Below are 24,745 nucleotides of genomic sequence, written 5' to 3' on the forward strand. Positions count from 1 at the left end.
TTTTGCATAGAAATAAAAAATGAGTGTGGTGGTCAAAAGGCTCACTGTGCAGCGGAGTCAGAACTCTCCTGTGCCATTTGTGTATGCAATTCTTTGACCAGATGTATTTTAATTTATTATGAAAAGGACTCTATATATTTTGAAAATCATAATTTCGTAGTGAATGTGCCACTGATAGTGTGTATAGACACGGAGTGCCAGGGAGTCCTCAGCCCCACTTTTCAAGAAATTGCTTCTAACCTTAATAGCCTAATGTTCTCTTCCAAAAGTAGTTTTCTAATCCCCAAAGCTACCTGAAAGCAGAACGCTGCAAAGACAACAGTAAGAGATGATAGCGGAGCTTATCACATGCCTTACGGCCTCCTTGGAAGGTATTAAATGCAGAGAATCCACGCACTTGTGTGGTCCTGAGTCAGTTGCCTTTTTTCTCCTCATGCCACGTGGTACCAATGCTTGCATTATATCCCTGGGAGATTCCGAAGAGATTTTCCTGGAAACTGCCTACTGTCAGAGCATGTCTTCCTGAGGTTTGGGTTTCTTATGTTTAGATTTTGCAGAAAGTTCAGAAAAATTGTTACTAAAGCTCCTTGAAGCGCTTTCTTCCCAGTGGGCGAATACCACGCAGCTCCTTCAAGCCGGTGCTGCAGAAATAGCCCAGGCCACTGAGGCTCCTCGAAGATCATGCACAGGCCGTTCAGCTCGTTCACGCCTATGCTGACCCAGGGCACAGACAGTACAGCGCCTTGAAGCCAGACAGAGAACACAGGCAGCTGCTACTCATTGAATCCATTACTGCTTAGAAATCAAATCACCTGCCCCCGCCGGGCAGCACAGGTCGCTGAAGCCCCCTGAAGCCCTTGCGACCAGGAGAGCACAAACCACTACAGCTCATTGAAGCCCTTGCTGTCTAAAGTGCTTTACCGTCTAGAAATCGTCCGCCCCGGCTGGACAGCGCAGGCCATGCAGCTCCTTGAAGTCTACCAGGAGGGCACACACGATAACAGCTCCTTGTAGCCCTGCCAGCCTAGATAATTTTTGGTCTGAACCCCCTTCTAGCCCTTATGCCAGAAACAGCACAGGCCTCTGTGACACTTTAAAGCAGCGCTGCAAAGGAAGCAAAGGCGGCCCAAAGCGTACATGATGCTGCAGCTCCTTGAAGCCAGAATGCCTAGAGAACATAGCGCTGCTGGACAACGAGTAGCTTAGAGCACACATGCCATCTGCTGTCTTTGAAGGCCCAGCGGCCTAGTGAGCACCGGCTGCAGCAGCTCCTTGAACCCTGTACTGCTCATTGACACCCGTTGCCGCCTTCTAAACTCAGGGCCCGTAGCTCATTGAACCCCCTGCTGCCTAGAGCGCTTCAGGACGCCGCATCTCATTGAAGCTGCTGCCACACAATGAAGGTAGGCCGCTCCAGCTCTTCCACTCCTCCCGAGGCCCTGTGAATAAATGCAGGCCGCTGCAGCACTTTGTAGCAGACACTGCCTGCCTACAGAACACAAGGCGCTTGCTGCAGCGCCTTGAAGTCCCCGCTGGCCAAATAGAACTTCTGTAGCTCTTCCGCTCTCGGATGGCTCAACAGCACAGACGGCTAAGACCGGTCCATCCCGCGGTGAACCGGAGAAAAAGCGCTATGCTTTAGCACCTTGAAGCCTGTTGCTCGTGGTGCTCCTCCCACTGTGTATCTGGATTCTGGGACCAGCCTTCAGTTTTTGGCTTGGGAACAGCCCGAACCTGCACCGCCTGCCGCCCCGCAGCCTCGCACGGCTATAATTATGCCGGTAATTACAGGGGCGAATTAAACCTTCACTTCTGTTCTTTCATATGATAGGTCTGAGAGCGGACATTTACTTGGGAGAGGGGGGGTGGGGGCTCGCAGTGTGTGGGAGGGCTCTGTGTGGGGGGGCTCGCAGTGTGTGGGTAGGCTCTGTGTGGGTTTGTGCGGGGGAGGGGCTCTGTGTGGGTGTGTGGGGGGCTCTGTGTGGGTGAGTGGGGGGGCTCTGTGTGGGTGTGTGGGAGGGGCTCGCAGTGTGTGGGGGGGGGTTCTGTGTGGGTGTGTGGGGAGGGGCTCACAGTGTGTGGGCGGCTCTGTATGGGTGTGTGGGGTGGATCTGTGGGGGGCTCTGTGTGGGTGTGTGTGGGGGGGCTCTGTGTGTGTGGGGGGCTCTCTGTGGGTGTGTGTGGCATTTGCGAGAGATTAAGCTATTGGCATTGTAAATGACAATGCCATTTATTTATCTGTTTTCAAAACCAACACATAAATAAAAATGTTGTCATTTACAATGCCAATAGCTCTAACTTTTGCAAAGGCGAAACCGTTGCATTGTAAATGCTTGTTGCTTTTGGGGTGTATTTGTGTTCTTCAGTCCAGAGTTAGTGAGCGTGGTTTGCATTTTCCCCTTGTAGGCAGAGGTTTGATCAGATTGCCAAAGGACATAAATCTGTAATCCAGGCCTGGCTTTTTTGCAGAAGTTTATTATTAGAGCACTTGAGAACAAGATATTGACTGAGGCATACCTAACAAGATTATTTCTGAACCAAGTTTAAGAATGGTATGAAGTGTCATGTGGTAAGTAGCTTGGCTGTGTGGGTGTGAGGAACCCCTAAATGTGTTCACCCCAAAATATTACATCAACAACTCGCTCATGGGTTGATGAATCAGATGCAGCATTTAATCTCAATTTCAAAAGGTAAAATGTTCCAGAGACAAGGCACCCCACAGCATTTCAAAATACAGTAAATTAAGTAAAGATTGGCTTAATAATTGTGTTCTAGGTCAGGAATAGAAATGTTAAAGATTTATTGCAAACACTTCAAAAGGAGTAGTACAGAAATAAAAAATGCAAATGCATAAAATCATTACGATGAAGGTTCTCAGTAAATATGGTAATGCAACATTATGTGCAAATCAGAAACATTCTACGTCCCAAGTGAGCTGCAAAATCAATATGGAATCAGGCAGCAACCCTCGTAGCATCAGAAAATCTTCTGGCTCACCCCCAAAATTGATGGTTTATATGCAGTTTACTTGCATAGGAGATCATTAGTTCTGCAAAATCATCATGGTGTGAGCAAAAGAGTTAGATTCCAAGCATATCAGAGCAGGATTTTATGAAACATCATTTTGCCTTCACATCCAGGCACTACCTCACTACATGAATAATGTTTCTGCCTACTGGGTGCTAATATCGTGCGGAGATGACAGGACAAACTACATGAACTCAGCAAACTATTGTGAATGAATGAGGTGTAGTGAGCTAGCAGAAGGGCCTTGTGACCATGTTGGAAACTTTTCTTCGAGAGCAGCAAGAACGTCAATGAAAATTGGCAAACATGGCTGCTTGGCTGTGTGCTGCAGAAATGATGAACAGTGAACATGCAAGAAGAGACATCCAGTTTGAACAATGTGTCATTGAGACGTAAATGGAGGCCTTATTAACATAAACCGGAGAAGCACACTTTTGAAAGTCTTAGCAAATTAGTGTCAACTACACTAGCACCATATCAGTGTATTCATGACATTTCAAAAGAAAATCCATGTTCTACCCGTTGTTAGTAATGAATACAAGTATAAAATGTACTAACACATGTGCAGCTGTAAGAGGCATACTGAATACGAGTAGATATGTATGCTCCTCTCTTTTCCCCAAAAGGTTGATGATTCTGACAATACCTTTGGTTGGTTAAAATGCTATTGGGCAGTATGCCTGCCATCACTGATTTTCTTGACTTGCATTTGGTGCTGCAGAGTCTGTGGAAAGAATGTGTACTTTCTTTACAGAGAGAGAGGGGCACACACTGATTGTAGTGCTCAGCTGGGAGTCTGCCAGGGGTGAAGCTGCTTGGTGGACCCTTGTTGTTGGAGGTCTCCACTGAGATGGCTATTTCAAGGTTATTTCATGTGTTGGTCCCTGACCTATTGTTGTCTTTTCTCTCAGTCCAAGAGATCCTTATTTGTCTTTACTTCCCCTAGACGGTATGCCTTTGTAAGGGAGGTGTTCTTTGGGCAGGCCTAGAGGAGGTGCTCTCGATGCTATGCTTTGGGAGGAGCTAATGGTGGAATTCACACAAAAGGAGCAATGCTGCCATGCCATGGGGATGGAATATACTCCATCACTGCAAGGAAGGAGGAGCTTATAATGATCTTCAAAACCATATATAGAACAGTTTCCCCCCTAGGAATCATTCATATATGTCCAAAATGTTCATACATGAAAGAGAAATCAAACACAAATGATGATTGATACTCTGTTTTCAGGTAGCATACCAAAAAGGTCAAAGGGTAATCAATGCAGTCATAAAAACAGATGCAGATGCTCCAAGTGACGGTGCAGTCAAGTGCATTGAGGTGTCTTTGAGTGTGACTGGTGGTCATCGAGACGTCATGCATGAGAAACCAGGATCAATGGACAGGCTTAGGAAGGTGGCCTCCGGCGAGTTAAGGTGAGAAACTCGACCTCCAGCAGGCTTGGAGTGGTGGCCGTAAGAGGCAGGCACAGTGGGAGCGTATTGGAGCTGGCTGCGGCTACTGGACATCATGGTCTGAGAGGAGGAGAAGAAGCTAGAACGGGGATGAGAGCCCACTGCAGCAGCGGTAAAAGAAGAACCTTACCCTGCTATTTTTTTCTCTAGATTCACTTGAAGCTTCAAGAGCCATTTACAGCTCCCAAGTAAGAGATCTAATAAGACCTTAAGTGTTTAAAATGTGCTCGGATTGATCAGATGTTCCAACAGGTGCTGACAACTGACATTGTGGCCTTAAACATCCCTGGAAAACAATCAAGGACAATTTGCTCTGCAGGGAATATCTTAAAGTTAGGGATTACTAGCACCAAAGGAAGATAGTCAATGTCAGGACCTTTCAACAACAGGTGAACGGAAGGGGAATTTAAAGGACACTTTTTACCCTGACAGGCACAAGAGAAGACCAATCAAAATCTGGATTCTAAAATCTGGGATCCCCAGACCAGTCAATATGCTGAAAAGTGTGAGGAAATGAAACTCTTTTTCTTTGACCGTTACTTGAACCTGTATGAGGAAGAACACGCAGGGAATCATTCACTGGAACAGCAGGTGGCAGATTTCCTTGAGAAGGTGTAGCTGCAGACTTTAATGGAGGAACTCGCCTCTATTTTATCAAGATCAATAACAGAGGAGGAGGTGGAAGACACCATAAAGCATCATCCTAATGGTAAAGCCTATGGGGAAGAAGGGTTGGGCCCTGAATTTTACAAGACCTCTGCTTCAACTCTTAGATCCCTCCGGTTACCCATGTTAATCACTTGCGTGAGGGATGACAGGTCCTGGATTCTTTTTGTAGGGGGGGGGGGGGGTGTTCTTGGTGAATTTTTCAAATTCAGGCAAATCGACCATAGAGCTTATAAACCGATAAACTTGTTAAATTATGATCACAAGATATACACAAACATTTTAGCAAATAAGAGTTGATAAGGTATCTCCCTTCCTCATAGCCACAGATCAGAATGGTTTCAGTAAAGGGCAAAGCCTCTATGCCAATATCCGCTTTATCAATGTATTGATCTAATTTCAGCCAATGTTATTCCTGCTGTGATTTTGCTGATAGATGCCAAGAAGGCTTTTGACCTTGTTGACTGGAGGAGTTTATTTGAGATCTTAAGTGAATTTTGGTTTCCTACCCAGTATACGAGATCCATCCATCTACTTCATCAAAAAGTTTCAGCACAGCTAGTACTTAATAATTCCTCTGTATACCAAATTGGTTTAAAACGTATCACTTGGCAAGGGTGTCATCTCTCCCCCTTGCGGTTCGGTGCGAAATGTGAACGGGAAACCCGGATTAAAATAATACAAAAAAAATGGGAAAAATATTTAGAGTTTAGGTATTCTAGTCTCCGAGGCGCAAATTTCCATCGAATAGTCTCCTATAACGGCTGGTTATTTGTATTTCACACCCTGTCTATCTAAGCAAAGCATTTCTATCTGTTCTCAGAAATTGTCCAAGGCGTGTTCACGATGTGGTGTGGGGGCTACATGTTTTTGTTAGTATTGTTTGCTGGAGCCTTTTTGGAGAAGGGTGTTCAGGAAAGTTAGAGGAAATAGATTTGGATATTCCCCTTTCCACAAAGATGGCACTTATGGGATCTGCTAGAGGAGAAGGGACCAGAACATCAAGGCACTCAGCACTTTGTTTATAGAAATCATACTAACACGTTGTCTAATTTCTTATTGTTGGAAAGCACCTGCTGCCCTGAGAGATGAGGAGTGGTAAGGGAAGCCTGGTGCCTTGCGAGAGTTAATCGCCAGGTCCAGTATGGCAGGAAATGGAGGCCATGGGCTCAAGTTTTGTAGGATCTAGGCTGGGGGGGGGGGTGGCATAGTCATTTTAAGAATAGAAAAACACATTAAATCAGGTTGAGGTTTGTTACTTTCTTTACTGTGGGATTTTAATGATCAGCTTTGCTGTTCTGTATAAGGGTTATGTAGAACACAATTAGTTTTTGGGAAGAACTTATGTCCGGGGGGGTGGGGGGGTCTGGGACCTTTTAATACTGTTTTTGACATTGCCAGCAGTCTGCTTGCTTAGTAAGAAATGTTTTCCTTTCCTGGTATGCACTGTAAAAAGCAATGAAAATAATTATGTAAAAAAACAATAATTTGATGTACAACTGCTATTTAGAGACATTATAAAAAACACATACATTCAGACAGAAATAGATCAGATTTTTGTTACATGTCATTATTTCAATCATACATTAAAATTAAAATATCATTGTCAAGACATCACTGACACACCAAGGTGCTACAGTGCAAAATACAGCAAATGGTGCAGTGCTTAGTATGGTTAATGGTGCTAAAAGAACACTTCAATACAAGTATTAAATAGCTGCTAATCACACTAAAATGAACCTGTACCTAATTGTGCGTAAACACAGGTGTGTCATGGTCCGATCACTGGGAAAAAAGGAAGTTCAGTTTTAGAAGTTCTAGTGATTGGGCAAAAACTCAATTTTCACTTCTAATGTCCCAACTGGTAGTCTTAGTAAATTCCTCCATAAGGCAAATTAGACTATGCTTTTGGAAACATGCATCATTTTTATCAAGAAACAAAATAGGAAGCAGAAGCCAAAACAACTCCTTCGGGAGTTAAGTGAATCTGCACTAAGAGTCTTATTTATTTCAAATCAGTAGCAACAGGAGCAGATTTTCACTGTTTTAGGTAAAAAAAATAGAAACATTTCATTATTTTGGGCCTGTTGTGGTTTGCTGCGACCGCTACTGGATGGCTATAGTTAGGATTGTGTTTCCTTAAGAAATGCATTTTTTGTGTTGTTTATAACTTTGACACCGTTTGCAGAATCTCTGCGAAACTTTCCAAAAGAGTGCTAGTTTTTGACTAGATTGCACATTGAAAGTTTAGTGGTGATTCATCAAGTGGGGCTGGGAAAAAGGGGTCCCAAAAAATACATTATACCCGTTCAATTTTCCATAGGAACTTTAGACACACTTTTAGTCTAAACTGAATGGATTAACACAAAATTTTGCAGTAAGCTAGATCTTGGTCCAGAAAAAGTGTGTTTTGTGTTTTGTTGTATAGCTGTTCATTAGTTTTTAAGAAATGAAGGTAAAAAAATGTTTATGTATCTGACCATGCAGGATCCATGGACCTGACCGATCTCGAGCTGAGATCTGATTGGATGCCACCACATCAACTAAGAAGTGGTGGCAGCCATTTTAGGACTCTGGACTGAGTCCTGAATCTTGAGAAAAACAGACAAAAAGGCATAGGGGGCAGGGTAGGGATACCCTGACCCCATAGCCTGGTGATGGGGTCCTAGAGGGACCCCACCTGTGGACCAAACCTTTTTCTTTTTTTTAAATGTCTGCGAATCTGCATAAGTTCAACTAATCCAAAGCAAAATACCCCCAAAAAGCACAGACCTCCCATGCTTTTTTTAAACGAGACATATGTTAAGTTGACAGGGGAGCACGAGGGTCTCCTCCCCTCGCTGATGCCCTGGGGACCCAATACCCAGGGCATAGGCTGAAAATGTCAGTAGGGGGATGCACAGCCCCCTCTCGGAGCCTTATAAAGCCCCAGAAACCCAATCCCTCTGGAGCCAGTATGTTTTCAAAAGGGGGCAATACTCAATATTTAAGGGAGGGGGGCCACGTGGCCCCCTCCCTGAGCTGCTCATATCTGCTCCCTGAGCCTTTAAAGGCCCGGGCCCCATTACCTTGGACTGGCTCAGTTACCGGGAGCCTGGCTCAGAGACATAAATAGTTTCCCTTTCCGCACTGTTACAGCAGTGTAACATATGTTTGCTCCCACCCGGTGGGATTTTTTTTTAATGCAAACATGCCTTCTCTGTCTCTAGGAGTACAGGCAGGGAAGGCAAGTCTGCTCCCACCCGGTGGGAGATTGTGCCCTAAGATAAACTATAACTCTTGCCCTTGCCATGCCCTTGCCATTGCATCACTCATGACGTGTTCTATGACATCATTGATAATATCACTGTTGTTTGCAATTAAATTATTGATGAGAAAGCTGTGCTTGGTGGGGGCTCGGGTCTTTGTTACCTTAGGTCACGAGTTATAGTTACCTTAGGGCACAAGTTATAGTTGCTTGAGATAACTATAACTGGTAAATTTCTGTGTGTGTTTTTTTTAGTTTAAAACGTTACGTTGTTACTTACCATTTCACCTAACTATAACGTTACTTTAACCTTTGTTTTTTTTTTTCATTGAGTGTGTGTGTGTATGAGACTGTATCATGCAAACATAGCTATAAAGCAACAAGGAAATGTACGCTGTTGAGGTTGTAAAATGGAAGGGGCTGTGGGTGTAGATGGGTGGCAGGAAGGATCTAAAGGTTAGTGGACAAAGGATGAGAATGAAAATGTGCTTCTGATTTCTTCTGACTATCAAAAGCGATAGTAAGTACCTGAAATACAACAGTTTACTATTATTAATTGTCCTTGATTGATCTAAATATATCCACTCCCCATCATCAATTATCATTGGATGGTGTAGTAAATCAGAACTGGCCTATGCAGCTTCTTCTCCCTATGTTCACTAAGTTGGTCATTTAGTCTCCTCCAGAGCTCTTCGTGCACTTCAGTCCCTGTCATGGGCCACTCAGCCTCGACTGAGCAGGTACAAGATAGAGCTACTGGCAGTGGCGGCTGCTACGGGGCAGGGATTGTGGGTCAGGGTGAAAAAAGAAGTCTATTTCGCTTACCTGGCTGCCCCATCTCCTCTGTCCTCCTTCTGTCGAGGACACACGGAAGCAGGAAGCACACAGGCTCCCAGACGCCCCCACCCAATCCCAATGCTGCTGGCACCAGCATGACATTAGTGTTGGTATTGGTCTGAGTGCCCTGGTTTGGCACTCAGACAAGGAGTGGGAGCCTGTGCATGTCCTCCACCCAGCCTTGCAATGCAGCTGGGTGGAGAACATGCTAAGTGTGCATGAATGTTTGGCTTGCCCAAGAGGGCCTACCAAACCCTCATGCCTACTTAGAAAGTGCCCACCACTCCTTTCCCCTGCTGGCTGACAGCCTAGCCCTGCCCCGCACCTAAAACAAAACAGGGTCAGTACGGGAAAGATAAAATGATAGTAATATTGCGTTATCATTTTATTTTTCCGGTGGGGTGACGCTCCTCCGCCTTAGCTGAAGAGCCGCCGATGGCTGCTGGGAAGGATATGCACGTCTCTCCTCTTACCCGTAACCTGACTCACTGCTGTCTCTTCTGGTCATGTTTTCAGCTGCCGTTGATGACAGATGTTACAGGAACACGGACTGTGCCAGCTGCACTGCCAACACCAACGGATGCCAGTGGTGCGACGACAAAAAGTGCATCTCCGTGAACAGCAACTGCAGCATGGTGAGTGCCCTAGCGCGTGGGCAGAAGATAGCTTTAGGCTTCAGGGTCTGGAAGCTTTGACTCATCACTGTTGCAAAAGACCTTTTTACTGCATATATCTTGTTTACAAAAGACAATTCCAAAATTCTCCCTCCCAGAGCAATTGCATTTTAATTATCTCCACTTTTATGTTTGCATAGCATGAAAATATATGCTGTTTGTGATTTGCAGTAGACCATCTCTACCCTAAACCTTATATCACTAACTGAAACAATGTCTAAATCCTAACACAGAACAAACTGTCTACTAACTACATAGAACAAAACAACACACTGTCATACGATACTTTTTCCAGTTCAGTTAAGCACCTCCTGGGTAGCGAATAGCGAATGTCGTATGATGTATGATGACAAAACAATGGTTGTTCCTGTTACACCAATGGAAAATAACATATTGCGTTATGTACCCTGCATACCAGCTTCAGATCTTTTTTAATCTTTTTTACTTTTCTAATATCCTATGATTTATTGTTGTTGTGCTGTCCCACGTTTACCTAGGCTTGCGTTCTTTATCCTAATTTCTTATTTGGTACTGGGATTTATATATTTGTATTGCTTTACATAAAGCTAATCTGTACCAATGCGTAAACATAGTATCACCCCAATATACATAAGGATGTCATTGTGTACATGGGTGGTTTATGATGAATATGGTGTCCTTATCAGATTGTGTCACTGCAGACATTGTTTCTACAGAAAGGGGAAATGGCAGAGAGTAGAGAGGTGCTGTGTTACTGTGAAATAGGCCACAATCCCTAGACTTGTGGCCTGAAGCTTCCTACTCCCAGCTATTGGCATGTGTTAATCCACTGCTTTGGACTGGCATCTTCGAGAACGAAAGATTAACAGGCCACAATGCGCCCCTCCCTGCCCTCACATGATTGCCTGTCACCTTCCGTCAGTGTCACCATCAGTGTCACCATCCTTCAGGACATCACGCGAAGTAGAAATCCAGTTCTGTGCTCAGAACCCAACCCACCACCTCTCTCATCTCGTATCTTTGCTTGGAACTTGTACGGTGATCTGCTGGCGGTCATGTAGGGTCGTGCTGCACAAATACCACATACCTGTACCAGAGGGCATCTTCTAACTCTGTCCCTCCAGTAGCTTTACTGCTTGAGACTTACTGCCCTTTGTGACTGCTACCTGTTATACTACAAGATTGCTGTGTTCTCGGGCTCTGTTTTCACAGCCAGTTTTCCACCACTTTGCTTGTGATAGTCAGGTGGCAAGTGTGTTCTTCTGTTGTGTTTAATGGCTCCAGTAGTCCTCTTCCTTGGCACTCCATTTGTTTCCATGTTGTTTCCCCTTTGCTGAAATTAAAGCAGCAGCCCTACTTTCTGGGTTCCACAGCAGAGTACCAGCACCAGAAATCTCAAATTAACCAACTCTCTAGGCACCTGATTGCCAAACCAGTCTCTCGTGTCTCTTCACTCTAGTATAGGTCTCCTTGCAGTCTCTGGGAAGTTGGGGCAGAGTATCTCCAGACGCTTCGGATGGCTTCTGTCCAAATCACTCACACAGGAGACCTCCAGTGTGCTGGACCTGAAGCAGACCCCCAGCCGTAGGCAGGTCGCAGCCACCGCCCCTCACTTTACTCCAGGGTCTTCTGGTGGCCACCTTGCATACCTCCATTAATAATCTATTAATATCATAATTTATATTGGACACTATGAGACTAAAGACATCTATATGCAATGGCACCGGCTCCAAAAGAGCGTGGGGAGGCAAGAAGAGATGAAGTATGGTGTGGGTTCCTTAAAATGAATGGCACAGTGACTTTCTCATCCTCCTGTAAAAAACAAGTTAGAATTCTACCTACAGTTCTTCTTACGTGAAGTGCGAATGGTGGTAGCAAATATATTCCTATAGTAGCTGAATTATTTTTAATAAAAGTGATGACAGATTGCAATTCGGGGAGGTCTCCTTTAATCTCCTCATTAGATCGTGTTAATTTGGGGGAAAAGATCACACAAATGTGAAACATTAAACACAACCCCTATCAGCATTCAGACAGAAGAACTACAAGAGCTGTTCTCTCCCCTGAAGGAAGGTTCTACTTCATTGGTGAAAATAAATTGCTTCAACCCAGCGACCTTAGTAGCTCAGTTCCTCGTTAGTCTAATTGAACTCTCTTCACGCCCCCAATTGTTCCTCGACTTTTGCTTTCATAGTTTTCACTTGTGTTTGTTCTTTAACCATCCCGTTGGGGATTTATGCAGAATATTGTGGGTCACGTGACCTGGCCAATTGATTGCCCTGCTGCTGTGTGACTTTTAATCTCTGGTTTGAGGCGATGCATTCCCATGTAAATGAGGCATTGGCTCTGTATTTGCATCCGGCTAATGAGCTGTGGAGGAAAACAGTGTACAAATTGTTTGTAAAGGAAATAAAAGATGGAACTGGGGAATGGCGCGCAGTGGTTTTTCGAAAGCTGGTTGCGGGAGGTTCATTGCTCATTTGGTATTCTCAGACAGGGCCTGCTTAGGGGATTTGCTTTGGTAGGACAGACGGAATGTCAGACGTACAGCTGTTTGATGTATAAGCAAAAAAGGACCTAGTTATGAGTTGCTAGCAACTTTGAAAGGTCATAACACACCCAATAATACCTATACCATCATATGCGATGTGTATTGGGCTATCGTGGTAACACCACACAATTCCACGCTGTTCAGAGCTGCAAAATCCAGAATGCATGGTATGTTCCAAGCACAAATTCTGCCAGATTTTGCCTGTTTACATTTTTGCAGGGGAAAGTGCTGTATTACCGCGCACACTGTAATAATCTTGCTTCAGAGGCAATCCCCCTTTGCTTACAAATCAGGATTACCACTGGAAATCATAAGGAGACCCTAATATTGAAAATAAATTATATTTATTCACTCTGCCCACATGCACCTGGTGATAAATGATGTTTAACATAATGGCTTGTCAGGTACCGAGTGATTATGCACATTGCAGACGTGGTATAATGAAGCAACCAGAATAATGTATGTTATAATATTGTTATTGTAATGTTTTTGTAAAAGTACATGCTGACCCAAAAGGATCATGGTGCTATGGAAAGAGCTGAGCAAACACTAGAAGTTGCAACTTGCAGTCTTTGAGAACTCGTGAAGTGAAGAGCTTCAAGAAAGCTCTCGCGCGAGTGTGACAGTCTGGCACAAACCTATACAGTTTAGAGAAGGGGTTATTGGCTGTAAAATCTTTCCAATGACATTGATGAACATATATACAGTGTCCAGTTTATCATCAGTGTCAGCCCAAAAGCCCTTTCTTATTTAAACGCTTGGTCTTCACTATATTTCACTTCACAGTGTGATCACTGGTCACTTACCACCATCACGTCATGGAAATGATTTGATCTAATTTTCGTTGTGATATATATATGAGCAGATTTTATTTTGGCTGAAAGTTTTAGTCTTGTTCATCTTACATATTGGTTTATTATCTTATCTAAATTACATATCTCGAGCCTTGTTGCATGTTGCCTTGTTGATTTTATGTGGTTTATTAGGTGACTGCTGTGGTACTCGTAGTCAACTGTTTCAGCGGCAAGAAGCAGCTTTTTAACCCTGCAGAAATTTGAGGATTATTGGAAAGATCATCAAAAACAACTTTTTTTTTTTTTTTAAGTTTGAAGTTTATTGAAGTAAAAAGAGACAAAGACAGAAAATGAAGAAACAGTCAAAAGTTATGAAAAACAAGAAATCTCTCTTACAAAATGGCGAAACTTATTAAAGCTATCTTAGACATAAAAATAGGATAAGCAATAAATGTCAGGTACAAGGGGAATGAGGGAACATCTTGAATAATAAAAACATATAAGTGATATGATAAAACAGTAGATGCAATGAAGAAACAGTACAAGCAATAAGAAAATGCAATCATGGTGGTTTACGAACTTCAGCATTACGTATCGGATAGGTGGGAGGAGGTCTGGCAATCTTAGATAAATATTCGGTAAGGGAAAGCCATAAAAGATCACGTTTGATTGCTAAGGAAATGGGGGAAACAAAATTAGTGTCTAGACGATGATTAAAACAAACTGCGTTCCACCAAGCAGTAAAGGAAACATCTTTAGCCTGTTTCCAGTGTGATGTAATATGGTGAAAAGCAATGGCTATTAAGAGGTCAAGTAATTTATGTTTGTGGTGTGACCCGGTAAAAGCAGGAGAAAGGGAACCTAGGAAAATGTGAATGATGGAAAAAGAAAAAGTAAGGTTGAAAATCTTTTGCAATTGGGACCAAACTAATTGCCAGAAACATAAAATGGGAGGACATTCGAATAACATATGTTTCAAATCAGCCAAAGGGCAGGGACAGGACCAACAAGTGGAGGGAGTGTCTGGGGAGAATGATGACAGAGTTAATGGAGTAAATAGCGTACAGTTATAAATAAAATATAAGGTTTGTGTAGTGTTAGCCGCTCTGGATGTACTGTGAACCCTAGACCAAATTTTATCCCATAAAGTGAAGGGCCAGATTTGAGACAAATCTTTTTCCCAAGCCAACTCAACTTTAGATTTAGTACGATCATTAGAAGACTGCAGAGATTTATAGATAAATGAGGCAGAAAGGGATTGGTCGAGGGCATTAGAAATCGAAAGATGCGTGACAGGGATAGAGTTGGTGATCGGGAGCGAAGAAAGGTATTGGGTAAGGGATGGAATCAGTGATAAATATTGTTTATGAGAAGAGGAAGGCAGCGAAAATTGAGTTTGAAGGTTTTGAAAAGGGAGAGGTTGAGTATCTGAAAGAAGTTGGGAGATCCATTTTAAACCAAGAGAATGCCAGGTTTTCCAATATAATGAGCGATTACGAATTTTAAGGAGTTTATTATGCCAGATAGGCTGGGTTTGAGTAGAGGAAACAGAAGGGTATGTGGATAATAAGTAGGGACGAAGAAGAGAACAGGAGTGAGAAATGATGGGGGAACGAAGAGATGATACCTTAGAGGAAAAGGATAGAACTTCTTCAAATTCATAAGGATGAAGAAAAGAAGATTCTAACGTGAGCCATAGAGGAGGAAAATGAGGAAGATCAGAAGAAAGCCACCGCAGGGCTTGTTTTAAGGAAAAAGCATTGTGATATGATTTAAAGTTAGGAAATTTGACTCCACAGAGGGATTTATCCTTTTTCAAAGAAGAGAGTGCTATTCGAGATTTTTTACCCTTCCACAGAAATTTTAATAGAAGAGAGTCTATCGACTTGAGATAGTGGTCCGGGATACGAATGGGAATCATGGAGATAGAGTAAAGAACTAAAGGTGCTAGCATCATTTTGATGGAGTCCAGACGACCCCACCAGGAAAGGAAGAGAGGATTCCAACGATTGATCGATGTAGTAATTTTATTAGAGAGAGATTCGAAATTGAATTTAAGTGTGTCGGAAAGGCGAGGAGCAAACCAAACACCTAGATACTTAATCTTAGAGGGCTGCCAGGAAAAGCCAGAGGCGTCAAAGAGATGTTTTTGACATAGAGGATTTAAGGGTAAAATTTCGCATTTATCAGTATTGAGACGATAACCTGAAACATTTGAGAAAGAGGAAACTTGATTAAGGAAGGAAGGTAGAGTTGTTTGGGGGTTTGAACAATAAAATAAGATATCATCTGCGTAAACCGATAATTTAGCTTGTTTTTGAGAACCATAATGAAAACCAGTAATATTATCATCGAGTCTAATCTTAGTTAAAAAGGGTTCTAAAGCTAGAATAAACAAAAGAGGGGAGAGAGGGCATCCTTGATGCACCCCTCTTCGAAGGGGAAAGTAATCGGAAGTCATACCATTTGCAAAGATTGAAGCATGGGGGCTAGAGTAAAGTAAAGAAATAAGAAAAATGAATTTAGGAGGGAAACCAAACCAGCGAAGTGCCTGAAACATAAAATCCCATCCTATTCTATCAAAAGCCTTCTCGGCGTCCAGAGAGATGGCAGGAAGGGGAGTAGAAAGGGAGGCGGCCTTACTCAAAATGTTAAAGAAAACACGAGAATTGTCCGACGTTAAACGGCCTTTTACGAATCCGGACTGCTCAGGGCCAATAAGTTCCGGTAGTAGAGGATCTAATCTAAGAGCTATAATTTTGGCGAAAATTTTATAATCAGTGTTTACTAGGGAAATAGGGCGATAATTTTTACAAAGGGTATGGTCTTTATCTGGTTTAGGTATTAAACATATTAATGCTTCTTGGAAAATTCCCTGAGAAGAACCGGAAGTCGCAAAGGATTGAAATAACAAAAGTAGTTTAGGGAGAAGAAGGGAGGAAAAGTGATTGTAGAACTCAATGGTAAAACCATCGGGCCCAGGTGCTTTACCTCAACGAAGGATAGAGACTGCATGTGAGATTTCAGAAAGGGTAATATCCAAATCTAATGATTGGAAGTCAATGTGAGATGAATCCGGAGAGGGGATATCTTGAAAATATGTAAGAAGATCAATAGGGTCAGGGTTAGATTCGGGAGTGTATAGAGTTTGGTAGAAAGAAACAAATTGAGCTAATATGTCCTTGTCTTTAAATAGAGAAACACCAGCCGGGCATTGTATGGATTCAATTTTTGTTCTTTCTTTTCGTATCTTGAGATAATTGGCTAGAAGTTTGCCCATCTTGTTCTGTCCACCGTAATAGCGGGAGTTGCATTTAAGAAGAGAGTTTGAGGCAGCATTGGTGGTATATTTATTAAAATCAAATTTGGCGGATATAAGTTCACGAAGAGAAGATTCAGAGTTAGAATTGTAGTAGGCATATTCTAGCTTCTTAATTTTATCTAAAAGTTGAGTTGATTTAGAGATTGATTGTTTTTTCTTTTGAGAAACAAAATTAATGGTAAATCCCCTTGCAGCCGCTTTAAATGAATAACATACCATGGCAAAGGAAGATTCAGGAAGATGGTTAAGTGTAAAAAATTCAGTGGTAAAAGTTTTAAATTGAGTGCAAAAGTTGGAATCAAGGAGTAAAGAGTTATTAAATCTCCAGCGCCCTGAGTGGGGGGAGAAGGGGATAAGGTCAATATCCACAAAAACGGGAGCGTGGTCTGAAATTAAAATGGAGCCTATGTCTGAGTGAATGGCAAGTTGTGCTAAGGGTTTGCTGAGGAAGAGGTAATCAATACGGGATTGGGAGTGATGAGTGGGGGAATAGAAGGTGTACTCTCTAAGATCCGGATTACATAGCCTCCAAATGTCAACTAAAGCATTGTTCCGAATAGATGTGATAAATTGGGAATGCATTTTGGAGGGAACAAATTTAACTTTTGAATTCCTATCTATAAAGGGATCAAGGACTTGATTGCAATCACCGCCGAAAATAACATATTGTTCATTGAGAGTAACAAGTTTGTCAGAAATAGCAGGCCAAAACAATTTATCAACACCTGTAGGAGCATAAACATTGAAAATAATTATAGGTATTTTATCAATAAGAAGATTAATGAGAACCCAACGACCATTAACATCGCATTCTTGAGATATAACTGAAACAGTTAACTTTTTATGACACAATATAATTGTACCATTTTTCTTACCTAAAGCAGGAGAGTGAAAAACATGACCCACCCAACAACGTTTAAGTTTGGTAGCCTCCGTTTCTGTAAGGTGGGATTCTTGGAGGAGGGCTACATCGGCTTTAAGCCTAGTCAAATGTGTTAAAACTCTTTGACGTTTAATGGGGTTATTTACCCCTTAACATTCCAGGTAACTACTCGGAATATAAATTATCAAGAGAATGATATAAAAGAGAAGATGAAGTAGAAAATGAGTCGAGAAGAAAGGAGAGAAGTAGTAAGAATGCAAAAAAGAGTCTGTAAGAGAAATAAATCAAGAGAAAAAATCGAGAATAAGGTAAGTGAAAGGTTGAGAAAAGAGTAAAGAAAGAAAATAGTAAGAAAGAACAGTAGAAAAAATAGAAGGGAGTTAGAAGAATGTAGAAACATACCAACAAATACAGAAGAAGAATGAGGGGTGACGACGCCAGAAGAGGACGACATCGACAACGGAAACTCACGCCATCGAACACCTGAGGAACCAGCATAGGACCAAATGAAGGGAGCAAAAATACACCGGGGTGGAGAACATGGGGAGAGGATCTGTAAGAAGACAAAAATTGAAAAGGGGATGTTAAAGAGACATAAGAAAAACCAAATATATAAACTGCACAATACTAGGGCAAAATATACTAGGACTAGGTGTATTCAGTAGGATGGAGGAGACAAAAACTAGATATAGTAGGATAACAGAAAGGTAAACACTTTAGTCAAACAGGAGAAAACATGAATAATTAAACAGGTCTTGCAGTGTCCATGTTGTCGGTTTCATGATGACGAAGAAATTCTTCCAGGACTAGTGGTTCTTCGAAAGTTATTGTCTTGTCTTTGTAAGTGACCTTGAAGAGGCAAGGGTGAAGCAGACCAAATCTGGCACCAAGAGCTCGTAGTCGTGGTCGTAAATCAAGGAACTGTTTCCGACGGTCAGCTGTTACTTTAGCTACATCTTGAGAAAGATATAAACGGTGACCCTCCCACATAACTTGTTTTTTAGCTTTTGCTGCTGAAAGTACTTGAAGGAGGTCAGTATATTGTAAGAACAGCAGGATGACTCCGCGGGGTTTGGTGGAAACTTTTGGACCAAGTCTATGTGCACGTTGAATGTTGAGTGAAGAAGAAGGAGGAAGATCCAAAATTTTTGGTAAGAAGGTTTGGAAGAAGGCAGTTGGATTGGACCCTTCTGTAAGTTCCGGAAGATTATAAAGGCGTAAGTTATTTCTACGATTTCTATTTTCCAACTCCTCTGTCTGCCTTCTTAAGAGAGAGACATCCTTCTCTAACAACGAAATTTTAGCACAGGAAGTTTGAAGAGACTCCGTAGATTGTTCCACCAAAAGAACCTGCGATTCAAGTGTAGACCATTTGTCATGAAGAAATTGCAGAGTTTTAGTAGTTTCAGCCATGAAGGGTTTAAGCGCACAAATTTCTTCAAGGATAAGATCCATGGATGCTGAGTGCGACGAGGAACCTGGAGAGGGAGGATCCTTTTTCAGACGTTTCGTAGAGCCAGGTTGCAAAAGCTTACTGGAGGTAGTAGCTTTAGGAATTGCCCCATGAGTAACATCCGGTTTAAGGGAAACAGGATCATCCATGGTCTGCGTCGTGGAATCAGAATCTGAGGATTGACGTGGTTTGGTCTTAGAAGCAGTAAGCTTGAGGGTGCGCAGCTTCCCCATATAAGGCAAGGGAGAAAAATAGCAGTGCTACCACAGATTCTAAGAAAAAAGGTTTTGTGAGGAAGGCACTCTTTGATGTGATATTATAGAATAACGAATAATAATGCGTGGTTCAAGGAGCAAAAGTTAGTTGTATCACACACAGCCTCTTTGCAGGAAATCCTCCACAAAATAGAAGAATATAGAAATGCGCCACAAAAATGTCACCGCATGATAAGGAACTGAAAATCCAAGCACAAGGACCGGGTTAGCAGTGAGGAGAATGAACAATGGATTCAGAAGATGAGTTGAACATATAAGTCACTGGCCATGAGGAAGAGAACTGCAATAACCACTTATATGAAGGAACATTGTTGCAGGCATGTCAGTTGCCTGTGAGTTAAATTGCTGTGAGAAGCGGTGCCCTTTAGGATAATGCAGCGTGGAACGCTTAAGCAGCGTGAAGGAAAATGGCGCTTGTGCGTCAAAAAATGAAAAATAAAAGTTTCTGCTGAGGAGGCATCAAGTAAATGCGTATATTATTGAGGCAAGAGGCTCGTAACTTCGAGGTTCATAGAGGAAGCGCTATGGCATGAAAACAGCATTTGCCGACTGAGGGAAAATCGCGGCAAAAGGTGAGGAAATGGCGGCCGCCGAAATAGCGAGCCGCGTCACTAATTGAAAGAGCGCATTACAACGGAGTAGAGGGAAGCAGCTTATATCATTCTGCTCACCTCATGCTCCGATATTCAAAAATGTTGGTGGCGTCCGCGAAAGTCCGGGAAATGCTGAGAGAATTGCTGGCGCCGGTGCTCGATCAGCGGAGCTCCGGAATCAAGCCGCCATCTTGTGCGGCGCTCAAGCCACGCCCCCCATCAAAAAGAACTTGATGGATATAATGTTTTAATGAATCTCAGCCACTGGCAATCACTCGGGCCATATACCAATCCATTGTTTTTGGTATATTTCAGTGTGTCTGCCTGAGTGTTATGGTTATGCCCAGGCATGGGTTCCATGCACACTGTGCCAATGGAACCAAGCTATACCCAGCTGATGGGCCCTAATAAGGGCAAAACGTGTCCTGGGTTGCTTTTGTTCCGGTTCAGGGAGGACCTGACTTGGCAGTACGAGCTGGACTGTTCCCATTGGAGCAGGGTCGAGACTGATTTGCACATGGCTGGGTCAAACCGAGGTGGCATGGTGTGCAAATTAACGATGGATTGGGATGGGGCCTGAGGAATTATCAGTGACTGAGAATATTCCAAGCATTGCATCCATCACCTTTTTTATACTTCATTGGGAAGGTGGGCATACACTAAAACACACAGTTTACGAACCACTGAATTGGGCTGCGGAAACGGAACCAAAATTAATTCCTGTGAAGGAAATAATTGCTGTATGGACCGCTTTTTGAATTAGTTGAATTCAATGTTAAGTTTGTCTTCTGAGACAGCACCAGCTTTGTGTAACAAGGTCAGAGAATGCGTTGAGTATCCTTAGCATAGATGATAATTTTAACTTAAAGCATGTGAAGTGAATTAGATGCTTCTCTCAAACGAGTGACAAGCAAAAGTGGAGACTTCTGAATTTTGCAGACTTTGGAGAGGGCATAAAAGAGGGAATAGCAATTGAGAGGGTCTAAGGAGGAAATAATGGCAAATCCAGTTTAGCACTAAGCCCTAAATGATAACCGTTGGAGAAAGAGTGAATGGTTGATGTAGTCAACGTCTTTGGAAACTTGGTGTATGACAAGATCTTAGTGTAGGGGATCCAGAATATTGTTCTGTGTGTTGCTGCTTAGTAATGTAGGTGAGCATAAAAGTAGAGAGAATATTTGTAGGTTCCAAAGGCCAAACAAAGACTTATTCAAAAGTGGCATCACCATAATAGTTTTCAAATGACTTGTTACCATATATGAATTCTGGAACCATAATTCTGGCAGCTTGAATGGCTCAACATGCTTTTGCAATACTATGAACATGAGCTGATCCTGAAATGTTGCTAGTCCTAATTAGGTTTGTAAATAGTTTTTCTACTTGAAAATCAGAAACTAAGCTGATTGACCTGACGTATTGCTCCCTTTATTCCAAAATAGTACAGAAGCAGCAAAGTACAAAACTATAAGAAATACTTTAAACTCAGCAAAGACTCTCAGGCTCATGTGCTTTCTGCTAATTAGTCCATAGAGAACCAAACATGGTTATATGTTATACCATCTTCTAGCCCTACCTCATATGAAGTACAAGCATGGAAGAGGAGATGCTGCGGGCGACAATAGAAGAGACGGTCCATAAATAGACCAGGATCAATGTGAATTATGCTGTCAGTTGTACCTTTTTATGTCTCTTGAGCAACCAAAGCTGAACGCTGATTTCAACGGAGCAGACTGTCCTTCAATAAAACTTAGTAGAGGAGAGGCGCCTCCGCCTTGTAGCGGTCACGTGTTACTCCACCTTTCCCATTGTTTGCACTGCTTCCTGCACTCCGAGGGTAGTGCTGTCTACCTTTTATCGTAGAGCTGGATTAGACTTTGGCTTCTTGGGACCCCTGCAGGAAATTATAGGCACCCCAACAGTTTCAGAATCCCACCTTTCGCCGCCAAGGTAAAATGGATTGTGGAGCATTTACCATATCAGATTTAAGGTGTATGTGTGGAAAGCACAATCACTGAAGGTATACTCCATTGTCGGGAAAAGGGGCGTGGGCTCTGATGACCTCTCAGCAATCCAGCTGTGTAAGTCATATTGGAGGTAACGGAAGGGCTAGTTGGTCCTCAAGGACCCTCAATAGCCAAGGGGACTTCATCAGAGGCCATTATTTAAGGAAGCGCCAGAGACCATGCTTCATTTTTTTTATAATTAGTCCAAAGTGTTCAAAAATACTTTATTCGGTTTTTGCAAATGGAAAACCATAAAAGCAGTATTAAAACAGTAAAAGGAACATTTTTGATTAAAAAGCATATACAATAATCTTAAACAGATGTTAAAAGTAATTCATTCAAATATTAAAACAATCATATTGGGAGCTTTCATCTCTCTGATATGTGCAAGCTCAGCAGTGGGATTTAATTGGAACAATAACCGCAGTAAGGGGAAGCCCTAGTTCGTAAACCTTATTCTCAGTCTCAGTGCAGATTTTAAAAAGTCTACCACAAATAAAGTACTTTCTGGCCTCAGCATTTGCAGAAAGCAAAGGCCCGGGCGAACCTGGGTAAAATTCATCTTTTTCAGCAGTGGTTTTAAAAAGAACCTCCGGGGGCATCATAATAGAGGCAGAAAAGCATAAAGTGAGTCAGGTCCTGTGGAGATGAAGTATCGCAGCCACAGGGAGACAGTACCTGTCCTCCATGACTTCCCTTTGGAACGGCAAGTAAAAGATGGTAATAGTTAAACCTAAACCTGGTTAGCAAGAACCGCTCATGGGGAGAGAGAGAGAGGGGCCATGTAAGATATGGTTGCAGCGATGAAACAGTTTTGAGTAACATAAAGTTACGTACGCCAGATTTTGCCAGTTCTGCCCCATCTCTATTACATTTTTGCCATAGGGAGTATAAGCCACGTCCCCAGCGGTAATCGTGTCAGGGCATAAAAAAAGGTCAGTGCGCCCCAGGGCATTAAAACAGGTTTTTAAATATTTTAGCCAGGGGATATTCAGCATATTGTCCAGAGTCAAGGCCTCTTTAAGTAACTGGTGATTAAGAGTAAGATCTTTATTTAGCCAGCACTTAAGCCAAAAAAGCAAAGGGCGCATAGCTAGAGTGTCACCAATAAATGAGAGCCCGGTTTCTTTGTGGATGATTAAATTTGAAGTTCCTTTGGTTACTCACATTAACGGTTTTAGAAAGTTATTCTCCGCTACCTGAATGCCCTTCACTGCTGCGTATCCCCATAGCTCTCTGCCATAGCTGCCAATTTCAACGCTTTTTGCTTGATATAGCTTCATCATTGTCTCAATTGGACGTTTGCCCATTTTGTTTGCAAAGCTGAAGATAGCGGCATTCGCCCGTGTGATCTCACCTCCTTTTTCTCTCAACTAAGGCTCCCCAATTTAAGCGATCTTCAAACAAAACTCCCAGGTAGGAGTAGGTTGAAGTTATGGACACGTTTTCATTATTTACCATAAAGGGATAATTACGCTTCGGGTGGGTCCCAACCTGTAATATGTAAGATTTAGAATTGTTTATGGCTAGGTCGCGGTCAGCCATAAAGCTGCGAAAAGCATTCAACAGAGATTGAAGGCCCTTTGCGGTTCTAGCCAATAGGACTACATAGTCCGCGTAAAGGAGGACGGGAAGGCCCCTTCGCCCTACATATGGGAAATCCTCCCCAGTTTCAATCAGGGACTTATCTAACTCGTTAATATATAGATTGAAAAGATAGGGCGCAAGAATGCACCCTTGCCTTACTCCCCGAATGACTGTAAAATCCCTTGATACTCCAAGATCCTGTGAGAATCTAATGTGCGCCCTGGTATCCCTGTGAAGATCCCTCAGGAAGTTAACTAGAGTGACATCCACCCCCATGACGTCCATGGACTGCCACAGTTTCCCCCGATTGACACAGTCAAATGCGGAGGAAAGGTCCATGAATGCCATGTAGATGGCACCCTTACGGGTGACAGTGTACTTCCCGAGGATCATATACAGGTTGAGGCATTATGCCAAGGTAGAGTGCCCCGGCGAAACCCATATCGGAGATAACTCTGTTTTCTTCGGCTCAGATGGACAGTCTGTTCAAAACTACTCCCCCCACTACCTCGACGACAGAGTCAATAAGGGAGATCGGTCTATAGCAACTAGTGCTATTACGGTCTCCCTTCTTGAAAACTGGAACAATCGTGGAGGAACCCCACGACTCTGGACAGCCTTCCACCACCGCTGCATTAAGCACGGCCGTGAGGACCGGGATCCAAAGGGGCTGATTTGATTTAAACAGGTCTGGAGGCAGACCATTCGGGCCTGGAGCCATGTTACAGGACAGGCTAGAGATGCCTTTCTCGACCTCACACAGGGTAAACAGGGGCAATGTTTCATGATTTCCTCCCAGTTTAGGATGTGACTTTGACGTGGTGCACTTAAATATAGTCTCCAAATGATGGACCCAGTCATCTTCGGTAATGTTTGAACCAATATCGTTCGCCCCTTCCCTTTTGAATAGGGGTTTATTAATTAAACCCCAAAATTTTGCACTATTACCCCTAAGGTATCTGGGTCAAGGAGCTCCTTCCACATGGTATCCTTTATTTCAGACTTCCGAGCTGCCAGGGCCCTTTTATAATTAAGGCGGAGAAGCCTAATCCGAGATTGATCTCTTGGGATGGACCTCAAACCCGCCTTCAGCTCTCTCTCTCATCTCGAACATAGCTTGTCAAACCACTTAGGGTCTCTAAGCAAAGCTTTTTTGGGGTGAGTAGACAATAAAGTTCCTGTCTTAGTGACAATGGCCTCAAAGGCATTTAGTACATTCCCAGGAGAAGAATCAAGGGGCTCACAAACTGCTAATTCAGTAGCACAAGATTCCCGGATATATTCATAGAAGGCTACAGAGTTCACCTGGGACCACTTAAGTCGGCGCCTACCATCCGTAAGTTTCAGCACACCAGGCGCTGCCTTCTTCCCTTGCTGATTGAGTAAGTCTCCCCCGAGA

General features: G+C 42.9%; 1 protein-coding gene across 1 annotated transcript in view; it reads left to right on the top strand.

Moving 5' to 3' along the window:
- The window catches only part of ATRNL1 (attractin like 1), a 1,808,663-nt gene that overhangs the window by 806,848 nt on the left and 977,070 nt on the right, over positions 1 to 24,745 (top strand). The window contains exon 13 of the mRNA XM_086919594.1: positions 9,749 to 9,867. Coding sequence (XP_086775720.1) covers positions 9,749 to 9,867 — 119 coding nt within the window. The remainder of the gene's footprint in view (positions 1 to 9,748; positions 9,868 to 24,745) is intronic.

Source organism: Lissotriton vulgaris, chromosome 5, assembly GCF_964263255.1.
Source record: "Lissotriton vulgaris chromosome 5, aLisVul1.2, whole genome shotgun sequence".
NCBI lineage: Eukaryota > Metazoa > Chordata > Amphibia > Caudata > Salamandridae > Lissotriton > Lissotriton vulgaris.